The following is a 19,801-nucleotide window of genomic DNA, read 5'->3' as shown; positions in this document are numbered from 1 at the left end:
ATCAAGATACATAAGTTCATGATCAAGGTGCAACTCTTGGTGATCAAGAAGTAAATACAAAAGTGTATGATACCTTTTATGACCAACCATTTCAATTTGAAGACTTTGATCCTTTCTTTAAGCAATATACTTTTAATGAATGTAATGATCAGAGTATGGGAGTTGGTGCGGGACTTGATGAAGTTCAATTTAAATGTGAGGGAGTTTATGAAGGACTTGGTGAAGGGGGTAGTGAAGGGAGTGGGGAAGATAGTGACTTTCTTGAAGATGAAGAAAATTATGTAAGTGATGTTGAGGTGGACATGAGTGATTTCTATATGAATGTTGATCTGGATGTTGAGTATGTTGACAGAGGAAAAGGTGTTGAGGGTATTAATAAAGATGTTGATATTAAATATGTTGAAGTAATTGATAATGATGAATGAGACTCCTTAGCGAAGATACCGATGATGAGAAGAGGAAAGCAATATTAAAACATTTGGTAAAGGAGAAGAAGTGCTCTCTTGGTGAAGTTCATGCAGTTACTTTTCAAGTGGGTCAAAAGTATAAAAGTAAAAAGGAAATTAAGGACCAAGTCTGCAAACTTGCCATTGAAACTAGAAGGAATCTTGGCTTCAAGAAAAACAACAAAATGAGGCTTAGGGTTGTGTGTAAAGGTAATGTACCTAATGTAAATGCAAGTGGGGTAGGTAAGGGTAATAAAGTGATTTGCTCTTGGTCAATGCAGACTTCAAGGTCAAAAGATAGTGATTATTGGTATGTGAAAACTTTACTGGACAAACATACTTGTGTTCAAACTAGAAAACTTAGGGCTTGCACTGCGAAGTATATATCCACAAAAATCTTAGACATGGTCAAGTCTAACCCTACAGTACCCATTCGAAGCATTCAAGATGAAGTTCAGAAGAGGCTTCAAGTTGGTGTGTCCATACACAAATTACAGAGGGAAAAAGCAACAACTACAAAGCAAGTGACTGGTGACTACACAAAGCAATACGAGGTGTTAAGATGTTGTTTTATGGAACTACAAACAACTAATGTGGATACAACTGTGAAACTTGAGGTTGTTAATGAGCCTAACGGTGCTAGAGAAACAAGGCAGTTTAAGAGTGTATATGTTTGCTTAGGGGCATTAAAGAAAGGGTTTAAAACAGTGTTAAGAGATATTCTTGGACTAGATGTTGCTTTTATGAACGAACCATTTCCAGGCCAAGTACTCACTGCAGTTGGATTGGATTCAAACAATGGCATATACCCACTGGCGTATGCCATTGTTGAGACTGAAAATTTGAGTAGCTGGAAATGGTTTCTAGAATGCTTAGGAGATGACTTAGAGTTGTATTCAAATTCTAACTTTACTTTCATGAGTGATAGACAAAAGGTACTATTTTTTTTTTATAACTAATAGTTCATTTGTATATGAATGTTAGACTAATTATGTGGGATAATCTTTTACAGGGACTCTTACCTGCTATTGCACAACTGTACCCACAAGTTGAGCATCAGTTCTGTCTAAGACATATTAATGAGAACATGAGGAAAAAAATAGAAAACAAAAGAGTATAAATATCACTTATGACACTATGAAACAACAACCACAGTACCGGAATTTGAACACTGCATGAATGAACTTAGCAAGTTTGATAAGGATGCTTTTGAGTGGTTGAAGAGAATCTCCCCTCACCATTGGGCCACAAGCCACTTTTCGGGTTATATTGCCTACCTTAGGTTTTGGTTTACTAGTGCTCATTGTATTTTACTTATTTAATATAATGTACTTGTTTAATACAGGTAGAGCAGGATCAAATATATTGCTCAACAATTTGTTTGAGGTATTCAACAGTAAGCTTATTCATGGTAGTGATAAGCCCATCATAAGTTGTCTTGAGTACATCAGGCAATACCTTATGAAGAGGATCTACAATGTGATGAAAGTGATGTCCAAAGCTCCATGTCCACTCACTCCAACAACATCAAAGTTACTTGAGATAAACATGGAAGCTTCAGTCCACTATTGGGCTAGAGGGAATGGGACTACAAAGTATGAAGTTTATGGTCCTTGACATGACTAGCATGTGGTTGACATGACAAATATGTCATATACATACAGAAGGTGGGAGTTGAATGGGATTCCATGCAGACATGCCATAACTACAATACATGACATGGCTGATAGTGGAGACAAAGTTAGGGAGCTTTACACTTATGTCAACAAAGTGTATCGGCTTCAAACTTGGAAGGAAGCTTACTCTTATAATGTGGACCCTATAAAGGGTAGATCCATGTGGCCAAAAAGTACCTGTCCAATGAAATTAACACCACCACCACATCACATTCAACCTGGGAAACTGAAGACCACGAGAAAGAGAAGTGCATATGAAAAGTATGATAATCAGAAACATAAACATGGTGCAAGTGAACCTGAAAACTTACCAGAAAGTTTGTTAATGTCCGGAAAGAAACCTCCGACCAGGGTTTGTTGATGTCCAGGAGGTGCGAACCACCGCAACCCTACAATAGAAACACATCACCATTTAAATTGTTGATGTTTAAGAAGTTGCGAACACAAAGTGGGAAGAATATGAAGCTCATGAAGGTTGAAGATGGAAGAGTGAGGTAGTTCATGCTTTTATTTTGAATAAGGTTGCAAAAAAGGTCCCTATAGGTGGAAAGACGAAAATACCCTCGACTTTATTGCAGCTAACATCACAAATGGATGGGAGTTAATGTGAGGGAACAAAAAAAACAATAGAAAGATCCAATTTTGGACCGGTGGTGCACCAAGGTTTTGTTTTGGACCAAAATCGTATAAATTTGCCAACCACAGGGTCTATTTTTGCAATTTTGTCTATAGAATATTAATTGCCACGTACAAAATACCTAAAAGAAAATTATGATTTTATATATTAGGGCTCGTATTTTAAAGATTTGATAGATGGAGACAGGAAAACAAAATGGTGACTCTTGCCTCTGAACTTTCTACTGTATGCGGGTAATATGCGTCGTTTCCGGACATGACTTTGTTTTTTCTTCCATCTCTTGCTCATTTTGTTCCCTTTACTTTCCATCAAAATCTTGATTTTACTGGTTCATTAGATTATACGTTCGGACAATGTGCTTGATAATCGCAACTGGTATCTCCCTCTTTTCGCTCGTTTCGTGTTTTTGATTCTGGGTTCCTTGTTTCTAATTGTATTTTCCATCGTTTAGCTATTTAATTTCTTTTTTCGTATTGGGTTTTTGTGGAATTGATCGTCGGTATCTCGAAGGCAGATAAAAGGTCATAAAGTTATGGGATTTGAGATTGGGTATGAAATTGCGAATGTCAAAACTCAAACGGATATTATTTTCTAATTTATTATAATTATTAGCATTGTGAAAAGGGTATTTAGTGTCGGTTCACTGCCTTACCATTTATGCTTGATCATTCAGATGGGCATTTGATCCGGTAGTCGGAAAAAGAAAATCCCAATTCTTTAATTTCGAAACCAGATTACAAAATTTTTAGATTCTTTCTTTGTTTAGGGTTCATTTGATGTTTATTTAAAAGCAAATTCGCTACTCAACTGGATAAGCGTCTCTCAAAACTCAAAAGCAGGTCCATTCAGGGTTTGTTTTGCAGATTTTTACTGATTCTAAAAGGAAATTCATGTCTTTGTGTTCCTCTTATGGAACCTGATTGATCTCAAATTCGTGAATCTGTGACTTTGTTCATGGAAAGAATCAGATTCCTTTCATTTTTGCCTACTTTCTTGGTGTCTTGCCAAATGCAGAATATTTGGTGGTTAGATGCTGATTGGTTTCATGTTTGGATAAAACTATTGTTGAGCTATCAATTTTCTGCCTGTTGTTTCCGTTAGGTTTCATCTTTTGATATTAATAGTTGTTGGGCTATCGTTTTTCTGCTAGTTATTGACTTATTTCTTTTCCAACTTAATCACATCACCCTTTTCTTTAGTGTTAAAGGGTCTTTTGTCACATGATATGATGTACGTTTAGATTCCATCATAACTAGATGTTCTAAAACTTCCCTTTATGTGTTATATTTGACAGATGTTGCTAACAACAGTGGTTAAACTTTAAAGAGAGCAAAAACTTCCGGTTTTTCATCATGCTTTAAGTACTACAACAACCATTTGCACTAAAATTCATTGATATAGAATGACTCGAGGTGGTGTTTGCAAAGAGGTTATTGAGTCTCATCCTAAAATTTTGAGGCATGATGTATCAGATAAAAGCATAAACATCACAAAAACAAGTAGAGCAAACGAAAAGCATACAATGCCTTCAACTAATGTGGTGTATGAGCTTCTTGAATGCCCCATGTGCACAAAGTTAATGTATCCTCCAATTCATCAGGTTTGTTATATATATTTTTTTTACTTCTTGATTTGTTAAAGATTAAAAAAAAAATGCTAACTTTTTGATCATGTAGTGTCCAAATGGCCATACTTTGTGCTCAAACTGCAAATCAAAAGTTCATAATTGTTGTCCATCATGTCATTCTGAGCTTGGAAACATAAGGTGTTTGGCTTTGGAGAAAGTAGCAGAATCTTTGGAGCTTCCATGTCGCCATGGATGCCATGATATTTTCCCTTATTATAGCAAACTGAAGCACGAGCAAAATTGCCGATTTCGCCCTTACAATTGTCCTTATGCTGGATCCAAATGCTCGGTCACAGGTGACATTTCAAATCTTGTTGCACATTTGAAAAATGATCACAATGTGGACATGCATGATGGATGCACATTCAATCATCGATATGTCAAATCCAATCCACATGAAGTTGAAAATGCAACATGGATGCTAACTGTAAGTTGCTAGCCTATATTTTATATGTCTGTTCATTGTAATAAGAAGAAATGAAAAGTAAGATTCCATAATGAAAAAAGTTTTAACTAAATAAATATATAATGAAACGTGTAGGTGTTTAATTGTTATGGAAGACAATTCTGTTTGCACTTTGAAGCATTTCAACTGGGAATGGCTCCTGTCTACATATCATTCTTAAGGTTCATTGGTGAGGACAATGAAGCCAAAAATTTCAGCTACTCACTTGAAGTAGGAGGGTATGGACGTAAATTAACATGGCAAGGGGTCCCGCGGAGTATTCGCGACAGTCACCAGAAAATTCGCGACAGTCAAGATGGTTTAATCATTCCCAGGAAACTCGCGCTTTTTTTCTCAGGTGGAAACAGGAAAGAACTCAAGTTACGTGTTATAGGACGTATATGGAAAGAGCAGTAAAAACTAAAAGAATCCACTTTTTGTGAAACATTCGGTTCTCAAATGTGAGGGCATTTATGTGATTATGCTTGTGTTATATTATGGCGTATGTGAGTTGTTATTATGTAAGATTCATGGGGTTAAAGTAAGATATATCTTGTCTTTACATGTTGTGTTGTGTTGGTAGTTTGTTTTTTGGCTATGTTTGTTATATGGGATGGGATCCGACTATAGACTGGGCAAACTTTGTAAGGCTATTTTTGATGATAAGGATGAGAGGGTGTTTATTTTGAACAAAACAAATATAAAGAGAGAGCGAGTCCTTATATCACCTCATTCTACCTTTTTTTTATGGGACACAAATAAAGTAAAATTGTCACATTGACAAATGGTTTCACTCATGGTTTTAATCAAATGCATGTTAAATACATATATGTATTGTTTTGGGGATTATGTAAACGGTTTTCTTTTGGAGAGCTTTAGCAAAAAAAAAAAAGGGGGGGTTGTTGTTTGCAAAGATTCCTTGTTCTCTAACCATTAAATCCAATATTGACTTCATCTCATCTTAATATGTTGAATATGTCTCCTTAATGTCAGTAACGAACGTATCATCCCCTATGTTTTTTTATTACCATGTTGTCCTTATAGATCTCAATGTTTTTCCTTATATGGTGTTTAAACACCTAATTGTGTACCATATATCGATAGATAGCTCCTGCATTGTTGATGCGATTTTCATGAAAAGGTGCTTAGATTAGTGTGGAAGGATGTGTTGTCCTCGTGGGTTTTAGCTATATGGATTTGATGATATTCTTTATATGGATCAAGGAAGATCTTCCACCATAACCCTTCTAGAAACCACAACTTTTGGTTAATTTCTGACATTGTTTAGTAGTCTTTAATACAATCCTTGTTAAGGTCTCCATAGTCCACGCATATGCTAGGACCCTCCACTTTTTCTTAACCATGACTGTATATAGGGAAGGTAGGCTCCATCAATATCCCTACTCTATTTTGCTTTGTGGGATTGATCTCTAGGGTGAGGTTGAGTTTATCCTATGATAACTTTCTGAATATTCCTTCCATGACATGCATTCCATTCAAAGATGTCCATATTATTCCGTAGGAGTAGGGATAGAAATTTTCATCCGACCCGGTGGGGAACCCGGTTGACCCGCCCCAATTGGGGACCGGTATTCCCCGCCAAAATGGGTACCGGGTATGGGGTCGGGGATTCCCATTATGTTAAAACCGGGGATAGGGCCGGGGCCGGGTATAACAATCCCCAACCCGTCCCACCCCCGCTTTGATGACTATATATATATATATATATATATATATATATATATATATATATATATATATATATATATATATCGATCATTTATTGAATTTGAATTAAGTCCACTAAAAATGAATTGATCTATATTATACTAATAAAGATAGAGTTTATATACCAAATTATGTTCCTAATTCCAAGAGTTCATCAATCGTCACTTTGTTCATAGGTTTGTATACCAAATCGTCACTTTTCGTTTTGATGCTTGTTAAACTTAATGATTGATGTAAATAGAATCTGATTATGGCATATGGTTTTGATCACTTATTAAACTTTTTTTTTTGTGTGTGTGTGTGTAAGTCAAGTTTATTATGTTGATAGACTAGGTGTAAGACCCATGTATTACATGAGTTCATTTAAAAAAAATATGAAAATTCTGAACATTTGAAAAAGTTTGAATTTATAAGAAAAATTAAAAAAATTATGAATTATTAAAATTAAAGTGATATTTTATCTACTAAATTTAAACAAATAATTTAGATAAATAAAGAAAAGAAACTAATGAAGTTTTCATTAGAAATGTTGAAATTAGAAGCAAAATCAATTATTGAAATTGATATGCATTTATTATTACATTTATTGTAATTATTATATTTAAATATTATATGAAATTTAATAAAATGAAAAAAACCACAAAATGCCATGTGGAAAAACATTAATTGAAAATAACCACAAAATGACATGTGGCCAAATCAATGAATGTGTGACATGTGGTAAAAAAAATTTCATTTATTAGAGTAGATTGGGGATGGGCTGGGGAAAAGCCCAAAATACAAAGGGGAGGGGATTTGATTCCCGGCATTTGTCGAGGATGAGGATGGGGATGGGCGAGGTTAGACACTCGGGGATAGGGACAAGGATGGTCAACCCTGCCCCAAACCCGCCCCATTTCCATCCCTACGTAGGAGCCTTCAAAGTTCTTTCTCTCTCAAGTACTAGGGGCAGCGATCCTATCTTAATTAGTTGTTTGATCATGATATTTCTTATTAAATAACCTCTTCCTCTTCCTATATGGTATCCATGTGATGCTTCCGACCTTGGTTCGTCTCATCTAGGTCAATTATATCGTTGTAATTTGGGATGTCTACAGGAACACATATGATAATGCTTATTCTATTAGGTGTGGTGAATTTAACCACTCCATGTAGATGGCTTTGAAAACTTTTATTCTAGTTCGCCCAAGGATGATAGTATATAGTGAAATGCTGGAACCACAACAAACTTAACATCTACAATCTTCATGACCTTTCATTTATAATCTTCCACAGTGAATTGGGGAGTAATGGTGTATTTGTGTTAAGAGGCATGAGCTATGTTTTTATAACTTTGGGAAATGCTGGAAATAGGGCCCGAGAATTACTTCTGATAGCTTCCACTATCTATATATATTTGGGTGGACGTGGACATCATCCGCCATTCCAAGGATGAAGATAGTTCATCTTATCTATTCTTGGGAGGAATGTAACTTTCTTCTGTAATTGTGCTATTGCAGATGTGGACAATTAGGTCCCACTTCCCCTTTGATAGTACCGTATCGGTAGGGCCGACCCAAGAGGATTTCAAAGTATGATTATGAACATGGTCATTGAAATCGAGGGGCCCAAATTTTTTTTAGCCTAGGATCATTTTTTAGCCGAAATAGTATTAAGTGATGCATCAATGAAGGAAATGAACGACGCAAGCGGGAATCATGACGAAGGATCTAAAAGTTTTGGGGAAAAATGATTCTTAGGTTCCTTCAATATCGCAAACATTGATTACAGTTTAGGGTACGAGAACAAATCAATGATGCCAACTAAATAGCGAATCAACTTCGAGCTCCTTGGTAAGAGTCTCCTTTCATTCTTTGCATAATATCTGGAAAATCATTCATATGAAACCCTTCAATTTTCGGACAACATGAGACAAATTTAAGAAGCATTAAGTTCTTGTTTCTTTCTTTTTTTTTTAAATCGTTATAAATCTTCAAAATTAGACTGAAACCAAAAGCCTTCCATCGTTGATCGGAGGTGTTGAAAATCAGAATTTGGGTCTCAGGGAATAGGGACACAAATCTAAAGGCAATTATACGCTTCTTTTTTATCTATATGATACATATATGATATTGTTTAGAGATTATATGGCAGTAATTTAAGTTTCTTTTTTGTTGAATTCAGATTTTTTTTAATAAGAAGAAATCAAGATTTGAAAACAATGGTATATTCTCACAAATCTCATCTCAAAATTTTAAGTAAATATGTTTTTCCCTTTCATTAATTTATTATGATTCCTATTTTCTTGATATCAGAATCAAAAATTTGTCAATCCAACTTCTAGGTTTTGAAGATTCTAATTCTTGAGTTGTTTGAAGTTTAAAAATCAGAAGGTAAATTACTATATTCTGATTTCTATTTATTTATTTATTAGAAGCAAATACGATTTTCTCTCTACTGAATACTGATAATGTAGTATAACATTATGGTTTTTTTCTTTATGGTCCGTTTATGATTTTTTTACAGGTTTTAGAGGACAGACCTTTTAAAGCTTTACTACTCGAGTTTTAGAATCAATTAGAACAAATATTTTTGTGTACTATTTTGAGTGAAATTTTAGTTTATGTATTTTTCAATAGAGTATAATTGTTTTTCTTAAATTTTTATGTCTTTTAGGGCCTATTTCTTTTTTGTTAAATTGCATAGGGTCTTTAAAATCGCTCGACTGCCCTGCATATCGGATTGCCAAAATTTCTTTAGAACTATGTTTGGTGGCCCCCTCTTTTTCTTGGTGAGGTGGTTTTTATTTTCATCACTCACATGTAGTTATTAACTTCATAAACTTCAAACAATGATTTATCTTATTCCTTAAAACACTATGATTTATCACACATGGATGGTGCTAAAACCTTGATGTCTGCACTACGTACTAGAGGCCTATAATATTCCCTTGGTTGAACCTTGTGAAATATAATTGATTTGTTTTGTTTGCATGTTTTTTTGCAATAAAGAAGCTTGTGGAGTGTTGGTGAACTTTCTCATTGTATGAAGTTTCCTCTATGTGTTTGAAGTCCCTGATGCTATATAGACATAAGAGTTTTAGCCCGAACATGAATGGTCAAGACAATGCAGTAAAAAAGTATGTGCACTAGAACATTACCTTAAGTAGTCATATGATTTTATAGCTAGGAGGAAAGTCCTTATGTAACACTAAAAAATTACAATAAATTTAGAATTTTCAAAATCAACCATTAATCAAAAGTGTTTACAAAAGTCAAAGTCAAAGTCAATGGTCAAGGTCCAAAAGTCAATATTCCTTCACAACGGAGTACGCCATGCGTACCAAGAGAGTACGCCCAACGTACTCTGATGTTGACCAAAAACGGGGCACTGACCGCGTACGCGCATCATACTACCATGTGTGCCCAACGTATGCAACCCAATCCCAAAACTCCATCTAGAGCTTATTCCATTAATCCCTTATGTCTAAAACTCAGATCCAAGCTCAAAATGATGTCCTAAGTCATTAAGTTTCCAACTTTATGACTTTGCATGGCTATAAAGTGCTAAATGTCAAAACCCTAAGTTCTTAACCCAATAAGACCATATAACACATGCATGGGTTGCATACAGTACTCAAGATCATATTTTTATGCATCACAATACTCTGAAATGTCTAAAAGGATGACTCAAATGACTTAGAGTAACCCATAGTCATAATGCTAAGCTAACAGGCCCAAAATGTTCACAGCTTCAAGGCTAAGAAGATCTTAAACAAATCATTATCAAGTTTAGAGCTTTTTTACTTTAAAATGATGCCAAATGGCGACGAGATTCTGGATCTAAGGTGCCTCACTCTTCGAAGCCGGTCCTCTCTTTTTTCTCGTTCCTTCTAAATCACCAAAAAGACCCACAAAATATCAAGAACACTCACAAGGAGGATTAGGGTTCTAGATGGACGAAATGGCAAGTGGAGGTTGAAGAGTGAATGAGAAATTAGGAGTTAATGATGTTTATATATCGACCAAACCCTAAAAATTAGGGTTTGAGGATCCTTCACGTACGCCCTACGTATGCGGTGTACGCCTAACTTACTAAGGTCCGCCCAAGTATGCCCAACATACACAACGTACACCCAACATACTAAGTCTTTGGCCAAAATCATCAAAATACCACTATGAGCCATTTATGCAATCTTTCTCATGCACAAGTGTAAAAATGCAATATTCCTTCATACATCGGGTTAAAATTGAAAATACCTCATCATTAGGATGTTACAATTCTCCCCCACTTGAACTATACTTCGTCCTCGAAGTCCGATGCTGCAAATAACTTAGGATAATGCTCCTGTATCTCCGTCTCCGGCTCCTAGGTCCACTCAAAGCCTCTCCGATGTTGCCACTAAACCTTTAACAAAGGTATATCCTTGTTGTGTAAGACCTTCATATTTCTCTCCACCACTTCTACCTACCTCTAAATATAATTTAGGCGCTCATCAACCTGAATATCATCCAAAGGGACCACTGCCTTGTCGTCCAACACGCACTTCTGCAACTGCGAAACATGGAAAGTGTCGTGGATCTGGCTGAGCTCACTCGACAAATCCAACCGGTAGGCCACCCTTCCTAACCCGACGATCACACGGAACGGTCCAATATATCGGGGACCGAAAATCCCCTTCTTCCTAAAGTGTATCACACCTTTCCAGGGTGAGACCTTCAGTAACACCATATCGCTGACCTGGAACTCCAACTCTGATCGACGCCGATCGACATAACTCTTATGCCGAATCTGAGCTGTCTGCACTCTCTGGCTGATCTCTATAGTCTGGAGGACTACCTCAGTCCTGCCCATGACTCTGTGACCAACCTCTCCTCAAAAAATTAGGGTAAGGTATCTCTGATCATACAAAATCTGGAAGAGGGTGCACCAATGCTGGAGTGATAGCTGTTGTTGTAAGAAAACTCTATAAGAGGTATGTAGGAATCCTAACTCCCACCAAAATCTATGACACAAGCCTGTAACATATCCTTAAGTGTCTAGATGGTCCGCTCACTCTGGCCGTTGGTATGGGGATGATAAGCAGTGCTGAAATGTAGCCTCGTACCTAGTTCCTCGTGGAACTTATGCCAGAATCAGGAAGTAAACCGAACATCTCGATCTGATATAATGGAGACCGAAACCCCATGACGAGCAACAATCTCTTGAACATACACAACGACCAACTTCTTGGCCGAGGAGCTCTCCCGTATGGCCAAAAAGTGGGCACACTTGTTCAATTGATCCATAATGACCTAGATAGCATCAAAAAAGTTAGAAGTCTTCGGTAGCTTGGTGATAAAATCCATGGTGATCTACTCCCACTTCCACATGGGAACTTCCAAAGGCTGCAACTTTCCATGCGACCTCTGATGCTCAACCTTGACCATCATACATGTCAATCACCTGTCAACGTACCATACTATCTCCCTCTTCATACACAGCCACCAGTAACTTAGTCTCAAATCCCAATACATCTTTGTGGCTCCCAGGTGTATCGAATAGCGAGACTTATGTGCCTTCTCCAAAACTATCTGTCTGATCGCACCAGAAACCATAACTCATACCCAACCACACCAGGTTAACAATCCCCGACTATCGGTGACAAATCTATTAATCTCGCCCCTGATCCTCTCCTGTTTCCATTTCTCCTTCTTGACGCCTTCTGCATGTGCTTGCTTGATGAAATCCAAAGTGGAGAATCAATAGACATCCTCATACACATACCCCAAACTGAAGATCCACCCGAATTACGGCTTAAAGCATCCCCCACCACATTCACTTTGCTTATATGGTAAAGGATCTCGTTGTCATAATCCTTGACCACGTCAAGCCACTTGTGTTGTCTCATGTTTAGGTTTGACTGGTCCATAAGATATCGCAAACTCTTGTGATCTGTGTAGATAGTACATCGGACCCTATACAAGTTGCGCCGCCATCTTGAGGGCAAACACTACTGCTCCCAAATCCAGATCATGAGTATGATATCGTGCCTCATGCGGCTTCATCCGCCGAGAAGCATATGCAATCACTCGCCCCCTATGCATAAGAACCACCCCCAAACCTCTGATGGATACATCACAAAATACAATAGAATCCTCAACACCCTCTAGAAGGGTCAACACTGGGGCCTCGCATAACCTTTGTTGCAGTGTCTCAAACGCCATCTGCTACTCAGGGCCCCATCGGAAATGCTCGTCAGACGAGTGAGGGGTACAACAATCTTGGAAAAGTCTTGGATAAATCTACGATAATATCCCGCTAAACCCAAGAAACTCCTGATCTTTGTGGGAGACTTCAGAACCTCCACTGCATCACGACCTTAATCTTGGCCGAATTGACCAAAATCCCGTTTTGGTTAACAAGGTGCCCCAGGAACTGGACCTCTCATAACCAAAACTCACACTTCGAGAGCTTGGTGTACATCTGTTCTCACCTCAACACTCCTAAAAGCTCTCGAAGGTGCTCCTCATGCTGCTCCCTGGTCTTGGAATACACCAAGATATCATCAATAAAGACAGTAACTGATCGATCAAGCATCGACGTGCATACCCAGTTCATCAAATCCATGAAAGTTGCAGGTGCATTGGTAAGCCCAAATGGCATCACCACGAACTCGTAATAACCATAATGAGTTTGGAATGCAGTCTCCTCCACATCCCCCTCTCCGACTCTCATCTGATGATACCCTGACCTTAAGTCGATCTTGGAGAACCAAGACATGCCCTGCAACTGATCAAAGAGGTCATCAATCTGCGGAAGGGGATAACGGTTCTTCATTGTCAACTTGTTCAACTCCCGGTAATCAATGCACATCCAGTGTGAACCATCCTTCTTATCGACGAAAAAAATCGGTGCTCCCCACGACGAACTACTCGACCTGATGAACTACTTGCCTAACAAATCCTGAAGCTAAGAGAACAACTCCTGCATATACGGTGGTGCTAATCGGTATGGTGCTTTTGCAGTCGGAGCCGCACCTGGGACTAAATAAATCCTGAACTCAACCTGCCTCTTGAGAGGCACACAAGGTAACTCCTCCGAAATCACATCAGCAAACTCCCTAACGACCGACACATATGAAACTAAAGTCTGCTTCCCATACTGAGTGTCAATCACATAGGTGTAACATCCCAATGATAAGTTATTTTTTATTTTAATTCTATACATGAAGGAATATGTAACGTCCCGAATCTTGCAGGTATATCTTGAAAGCCCTTCTTCTTTTTATTAGTTATCATTGTTGGTCCCTAGAGTTGGTTGTGATGGGTCACAATAAGTATAAGGACTAAAGTTGCATCTTTGGGACTGGAAGTAGTACGCTGAGCGCACATAAGGGTACGCTAAGCGTACTAGGCGCGCCCTAGTACGTTGGGCGTACACTCATGTACGCTGGGCGTACTTATGTCCGATGAAAACCCTAATATTTGGGGTTGAGGACTATATAATCACCTTTATGGCTCATTCCTTTGCTCATCCTCAGCCTCCATACCTCAGAAAACGTCCCAAACCCTAGAGTGTGTGAAGAAGTGTGAGCTAGTGTGCATTTTGGACCTTGGAAGTGAAGACAATACTTCAAGGAGCTAGAAGAGGAGAGCAAGGCTGTATATCTAAAGTTGTGTTGTGCCATTAAAGCTCCAGAAGGTAAAAAGATTAAAACTTTGTGCTTGCTTGTTTATAGATCTAGACATTTAACTTTATGGAGGTCTTATGGTCCCAAGAGTCCCAAGAAGATGCATGTGATGTTTAGACGAAATAAGTTGTCGTTTCAGACCTTAGGAGAGGTCCTAAGTGATAAAAATCAGTTCCCAAAGGCTAGATTTGTCCAATGCATGAAGTAAGAAGGTCTTAATGGGTTAAGACAATGAGTTAAGGACTTCCTGGACGTCCAAAGTGATAAAGTCCTAAACTTTATGGTCCCAAGGTGTATTTGATCGATGGATTTGGGATATGGGCTTAAGTGCTTAAGCCATTAAGAACTTATTAAGATTTTAGTAAAATCCCACGTACGCCCAACGTAAGTTCTGTACGCCCAGCGTACGGGGTCAGCTATCCCGATGACAGTCAGCGTAGAACGGCATTACGCCTAGCGTAACCACTAACCAGGGAGGTACGCCCCGCATACGCTCTCTAATTGGGCTCTTGTCATTTGGGCTTAGGGTTTGTGGGCTAAATAGATTTAGGCCTTGTTGGACTCTGCAAAAAGCATATTTTGGGCCAGGTTATGTTAGTGGATCATGGAGATAGGTCCAATAAGGAGGTTGGGCCCAATTTAGTAAATTGGGCCAATAAAGGACTTTAGTGTTGGACCATCAAGATAAGGACTTGGTGTTGGGCCTTGGCCCAACAAAAAGGAATGGACTTTATGAATAATATGGACACTTATTCAAGGGAGTAATGTCGAGTAATAACCTAGTATTTATTATGGCGTGTCAGCTCGGGATTTCCTGTGAGGCAGCGGTTAGAAGTTCAGCATTTTGGCACTACTATTCAGGTGAGTTTACCTCACTATACTCAAAGGTCTAAGGCACCAAGGCCGACCCTTTGAATTGTTATTGGTTATTTTATGCTAGTATCATCTATTAGATCGGTATCCTAGAGGGTAGGATGATAGTATGTGATATGTGGTATGACCTGTTGGTTAGATATCCTAGAGAGCAGGATAATATTATATGTTATGTGGTATATCAGTTTGTTGTCTATAGACTGTTATGTGATTATCTGTTACATGTGCACATGTTTGTTTATTGGTTGAGGCTTATCTACTTTGTGCGAAAGCCAATAGACCTGGGAATTCCAACCTGTTGGTTGAGGGCCTGGAGTATTCCATCCCGGGGATAACTGGACTCATAGTAGATTGGCATTCCAACCGAAAGGTTGAGGGCCTGGGGTATTCCATCCCGAGGATGATTGGACCCATAGTATATTGGCATTCCAGCCGGAAGGTTGAAGGCCTGGGTTATTCCAACCCGATGGTTGATTGGACCCATAGTATGCTGTTTATGGTTATATTTGTGTTGTCTGAGTATGGGTATTTTGGGGGAAACTCACTAAGCTTTCGGGCTTACAGTTTCAGTTTATTGTTTCAGGTACATTAGGGGATCGCGGTAAGGCAAAGGCGTGATCGTACAGCTCCTCACATTTTGTTTAGATTTATGGGAAACTCTGATAAAGACTATTTTGAAAACAAATTTGTGATAACTCTCGGATTCAAATGTTTTGAAAAGTTTAAAATTTGGTTTAAATTTGATGGGTGTTACAGAATATTTCATTTCGACCCTTATGCGTGAGAAAGATTGCTTAAATGGCCCATAGTGGCATTTTGGTGATTTTCTCTAAAGAGTTAGTACACTGGGCGTACTGGGGCGAACCTTAGTATGCTAGGCGTACCGCGTACACAGGGTGTACGCGATAATTCCTCAAACCCTAATTTTTATGGTTTGGTCCATATATAATCATCATTTTCATCTCATCTCTCATTCCCTCATCTGCCTCCATCTGAGAACACGTCCCTCTAGCTAACCCTAAGTGAGAAGAGTGCATCTTGAGCTCATCTTTGTGTTTTGTTGCTATTCTTGAAGAAGAAGAATGTGGTGGGAAGACTTTGGAGCTTGGAAGCAACTTGGATATGGGGTTCTCTCCTTTCTAGTAACCTCCAGGAGGTAAAAAGCTCATAGCTTGATCATCTTATCTTCTAGATCTAGATATTTCTTCATTTAGGGCATTTTTGGTCCCAACTATGATGATTCTTGAGCATGACATGCTCTTAGTCGAATAAGTTGTACTTTCAGACCTAATGAGGGGTCTTGAGTCATAAAAATGTGGTCTCGATGCTTGGTTTTTCCTCATGCATGCTTTAGAAGGTTTTAAGGTGTTAAGAAGTTGGGATTTTATGTATTAAGCCCTTAATGGGCCCGCAAAGTCATAAAGTTGGAAACTTTATGACTCTTAGTGGTATTTTGGCCTTGGATATGAAATTGGGACGTGAGAGCTTAATGCATTAGGCTCTTAATAAAGAAAAAGGAAGTCTGTGTGTACGTCATGTGTAGGCCGCGCATATGAGGTCAACCACCCGACTCCGATCAAAGTTTGAGTACGCCCAATGTAGGAGTTGAGTACGCCCCACGTACTCAGCTAAGTGGACCAAGTTGAATCATTGAAATTGACCTTTGACCAAATTGACCTAGGGGTATTTTAGGTATTTTGAGCTAATTAATTGAGATTAGGTCATTGGTTTTGGTTTGGTGATCGTTGAGCTTATTTTCTGAACTGAGATTTATTCAGTGTGCATTTAGATTGTAAGGTGAGTTTTCCTCACTGTACTCGTGGGCCGAAGGCACCAATGCCGACCTACTAGGTTATTTATCCGGATAGTGATATGATAGTTGTAGCTATTTAGTAGATCTTTATGATTGTCTGTATTTGGTGGTTCCGTGGTTATGTTTATTTGTTGCATATGTCGACATGTTGTGTTGGGTTGAGGCGGTCCTGCTTTGTGATGTAGGCCAAGACACCCGGGGATGACCAGATAGGCTGTAGGCCATATGAGGCGGTCCAGTCAGGCCGACGTCCTGTGGAGCGGTTTGGATAGGCTATAAGCCTTGCAAGGTGGTCCAGTCATGTCGAAGGCTCGTAGAGCAGTCCAGATAGGTTGTAGGCCATGCGAGGCAGTCCAGTCAGGTTGGTTGTTCATATTGTATGCTTGTTTGTTATGGTATGCTGGTACTTTGGGGGAGCTCCCTAAGCATTGACTTATAGTTTTAGTTTATGGTTTCAGGTACTTCCATGGATCGTGGGAAGGCGAAGGCGTAATCGTACTCAACTTCCTGTTTTTATGTCTTCGAGTATTGGGAAAAACTTTGATTTGAAATAATGCTTTTGAAACAAAAACTCTTTTTGTAAACAATATTGATTCATGGTTGGTTTTGAAAATTTTAAATTTATTGTGATTTTTGGAGCATTACAATAGGCAAGATAGCTCATATAACCATGCTGAATTTACTACCGAGCCTCGGCCGCCGAACAAAAACCTGACCGCATCCTGGTACCCTTCTCCATAGATAATCAGTTCTCCATAGATAAACAGTCTATCATCACACCAAATCTGCTCAACCAATCCATCCCTACTATAACGCATACGCCCCATGGGGATAGGAATCAAATCAATCAGATAGGCACCCCAAAGATTCCCAAGACACAACCATGAACCATTACGGCCTATAGATGCTAGCATAATGATTCTAACAATCTACTATACAAATGGCTATCCATTCAAAATTTAAATCAAGGATTAGAATTTCATACCTGTGATTTCTTGCGCTTCAACCTTGACCTCCCGCAGGACGACGGACATATGGCCTTACACTCCATCCACTAACCAAGTAGGATAGTCAGGTTTGATATGACCCGACTAGTGACAGTGGAAACACATCTGCTTCTTCTTGCAGTCACGAAAGACATGCCCCCCCTCTCTCTCTCTCTCCACACTTATATCATTTAAACTTGTGACAAGAAAACCTGTGGGTTCCCCCATACTTCCCTTAGATATCATAGCTCCCTTGGCTTCCAGTACCCAAGTTAGCATCCTCGGTCTACTCGTCCTTCATTGAAAGAGCCCTCCTCCCATTTCCTAGTCGTGTCCCCTCATCAATATCTCCCCCAGGAGTCCTCTCAACAGCACCTCTTGCAGTCTGCAAAGCTGCAGTTCATTCCTCGAACTTGGCAATTAACTTGCCAGTGATCTGATCCACGATACCAGACAATTCTTCCTGCAATATCTGCGAAACCTTAATGGTAATCATTTCCCAAATCTAATCAATAGTCAACCTCGGCCTATCCTGGCCATCAGCTCGAGATTCCGAACCACATCCCCTCGCAAACTCCATATTGCAAATGAATCAAGAGCATCATAAATGCCACAACAAATATTGCTACAATCACTTGATGAGACTACCCCTCGGGGTTTGTGACTTCCTTGCTATGCGTACTGGTCCTGTATTTTTAGTAGTATGGGCCCATACTAACTTCCATACCTACCGTATTTGTTTCAAGGATCATTGCAACCACCTAAAACAATTTCAACAACTAAGATACACATACATCCTATCCTCGCTCTCTCGAGAGTGACTAATCATTCCAAAACTAGCCTGCTACATCCAAAACCACTCATAATGGTTCTTCCAACACTTGCTAAAAAGTGCAACATGAGCATTACATACTCCCTAGGTTATCCTAGGATCCACACCCCATCAATTTCCAAACGACCCCATTGGTGTCATTTAACTACTGTATGAATATAATCACATGCTACATAACTTAAATAATCTTAGATCAAAAGATTCAACCGTACAACGGTTGGACTCAGACAAGATCTACACAATAGAACCAAATCCCTTATTCTAAAATTATTTAACCAGTGCAGCATGTGACTTAACGTATTCAATTAATAGTTAATTCACACCCAAAAGTGTCCTACAACAATAAGCAAGAAAACCCTATAGGAAATAAGGCATTATACATCAGGCAATTCTATCATGCAATTCCTGAAGATCCCTATCCTACAACTAGCATGCTGATCTAATACAAACATAATATCAAATAATAGTGTGGTAAATTGGGGTATACTTTCTTGCTCCGGTTGATCGTACATAGCACATCCTTCATTACTTATTTTGAAAACCATTTAAAAACTTTTTGCAGTTCCCTAGTTTGAGTCTGGATTCACACAAATGTTCATCCAATTCTCTCAAACCAAGGCTCTGATACCAACTTGTAACACTAAAAAATCACAGTAAATTAAAAAATTTCAAAATCAGCCATTAATCAACATTGTTTACAAAAGTTGTCATTGTTTCAAAAGCATTATTTCAAATCAGAGTTTTCCCAAGACCGAGTGACATAAAATAGGAAGTTGTGTACGATTACGCCTTCGCTTTCCCACGATCCTCTAAAGTACCTGAAACCATAAACTAAAACTGTAAGAAAAAGCTTACTGAGTTCCCCTAAAGTACCAACACACACATACATATAATAGCATATACTGGGTCCACATCGTATGTCTGGAATACCTCTAGAAGGTCCTCTTCATAAATCTAGATTACCCCTGAGCCCACAGTATGAGTCTGGCATGCCTATCGGGACCTCAGATCATATTTGGATTACTCTCAAGCCCACAACATAAGGCTGGATTACGCTTAGGGCCCATATCTTATGTCTGGATTGCTC

At 38.7% G+C, this 19,801-nt stretch overlaps 2 protein-coding genes across 5 annotated transcripts; both read left to right on the top strand.

Moving 5' to 3' along the window:
* The first annotated feature begins 421 nt into the window (after positions 1–421).
* Positions 422–2,732, top strand: LOC145075491 (uncharacterized). The gene is made up of 7 exons (XM_079021723.1): positions 422–1,381; positions 1,459–1,510; positions 1,602–1,709; positions 1,792–2,041; positions 2,111–2,474; positions 2,558–2,616; positions 2,666–2,732. The coding sequence occupies exons 1-7, from the start codon at positions 422–424 to the stop codon at positions 2,730–2,732; spliced, it is 1,860 nt and encodes a 619-aa protein (XP_078877849.1).
* Positions 2,733–2,914: 182 nt separating this feature from the next.
* Positions 2,915–5,393, top strand: LOC145074480 (E3 ubiquitin-protein ligase SINAT2-like). Of its 4 annotated transcripts, none has more exons than XM_079020848.1 (4): positions 2,915–2,992; positions 4,054–4,359; positions 4,436–4,813; positions 4,928–5,393. In XM_079020848.1, the coding sequence occupies exons 2-4, from the start codon at positions 4,162–4,164 to the stop codon at positions 5,246–5,248; spliced, it is 897 nt and encodes a 298-aa protein (XP_078876974.1). In that variant the 5' UTR covers positions 2,915–2,992; positions 4,054–4,161; the 3' UTR covers positions 5,249–5,393. The 4 variants fall into 4 exon arrangements, with proteins under 4 accessions (XP_078876974.1, XP_078876973.1, XP_078876975.1 ...); XM_079020847.1 differs by lacking the exon at positions 2,915–2,992 and adding an exon at positions 2,999–3,134; XM_079020849.1 differs by lacking the exon at positions 2,915–2,992 and adding an exon at positions 3,270–3,308.
* The last annotated feature ends 14,408 nt before the right edge of the window (positions 5,394–19,801 follow it).

Source organism: Lactuca serriola, chromosome 9 (genome assembly GCF_051521515.1).
Source record: "Lactuca serriola cultivar US96UC23 chromosome 9, Lser_US96UC23_V15, whole genome shotgun sequence".
Taxonomy (NCBI): Eukaryota; Viridiplantae; Streptophyta; class Magnoliopsida; order Asterales; family Asteraceae; genus Lactuca; species Lactuca serriola.
The sequence above is the reverse complement of the archived record's forward strand: the minus strand, read 5'-3'. Positions and strand labels throughout refer to the sequence as shown.

Coding starts and splice junctions, on each gene's coding strand:
- LOC145075491 (XM_079021723.1), top strand. CDS start 422: ATGAGACTCCTTAGCGAAGATACCGATGATGAGAAGAGGAAAGCAATA. Junction 1,382..1,458: donor TCATGAGTGATAGACAAAAG/GTACTATTTTTT, acceptor AATCTTTTACAG/GGACTCTTACCTGCTATTGC. Junction 1,710..1,791: donor GGCCACAAGCCACTTTTCGG/GTTATATTGCCT, acceptor TGTTTAATACAG/GTAGAGCAGGATCAAATATA.
- LOC145074480 (XM_079020848.1), top strand. CDS start 4,162: ATGACTCGAGGTGGTGTTTGCAAAGAGGTTATTGAGTCTCATCCTAAA. Junction 4,360..4,435: donor TGTATCCTCCAATTCATCAG/GTTTGTTATATA, acceptor TTGATCATGTAG/TGTCCAAATGGCCATACTTT. Junction 4,814..4,927: donor ATGCAACATGGATGCTAACT/GTAAGTTGCTAG, acceptor TGAAACGTGTAG/GTGTTTAATTGTTATGGAAG.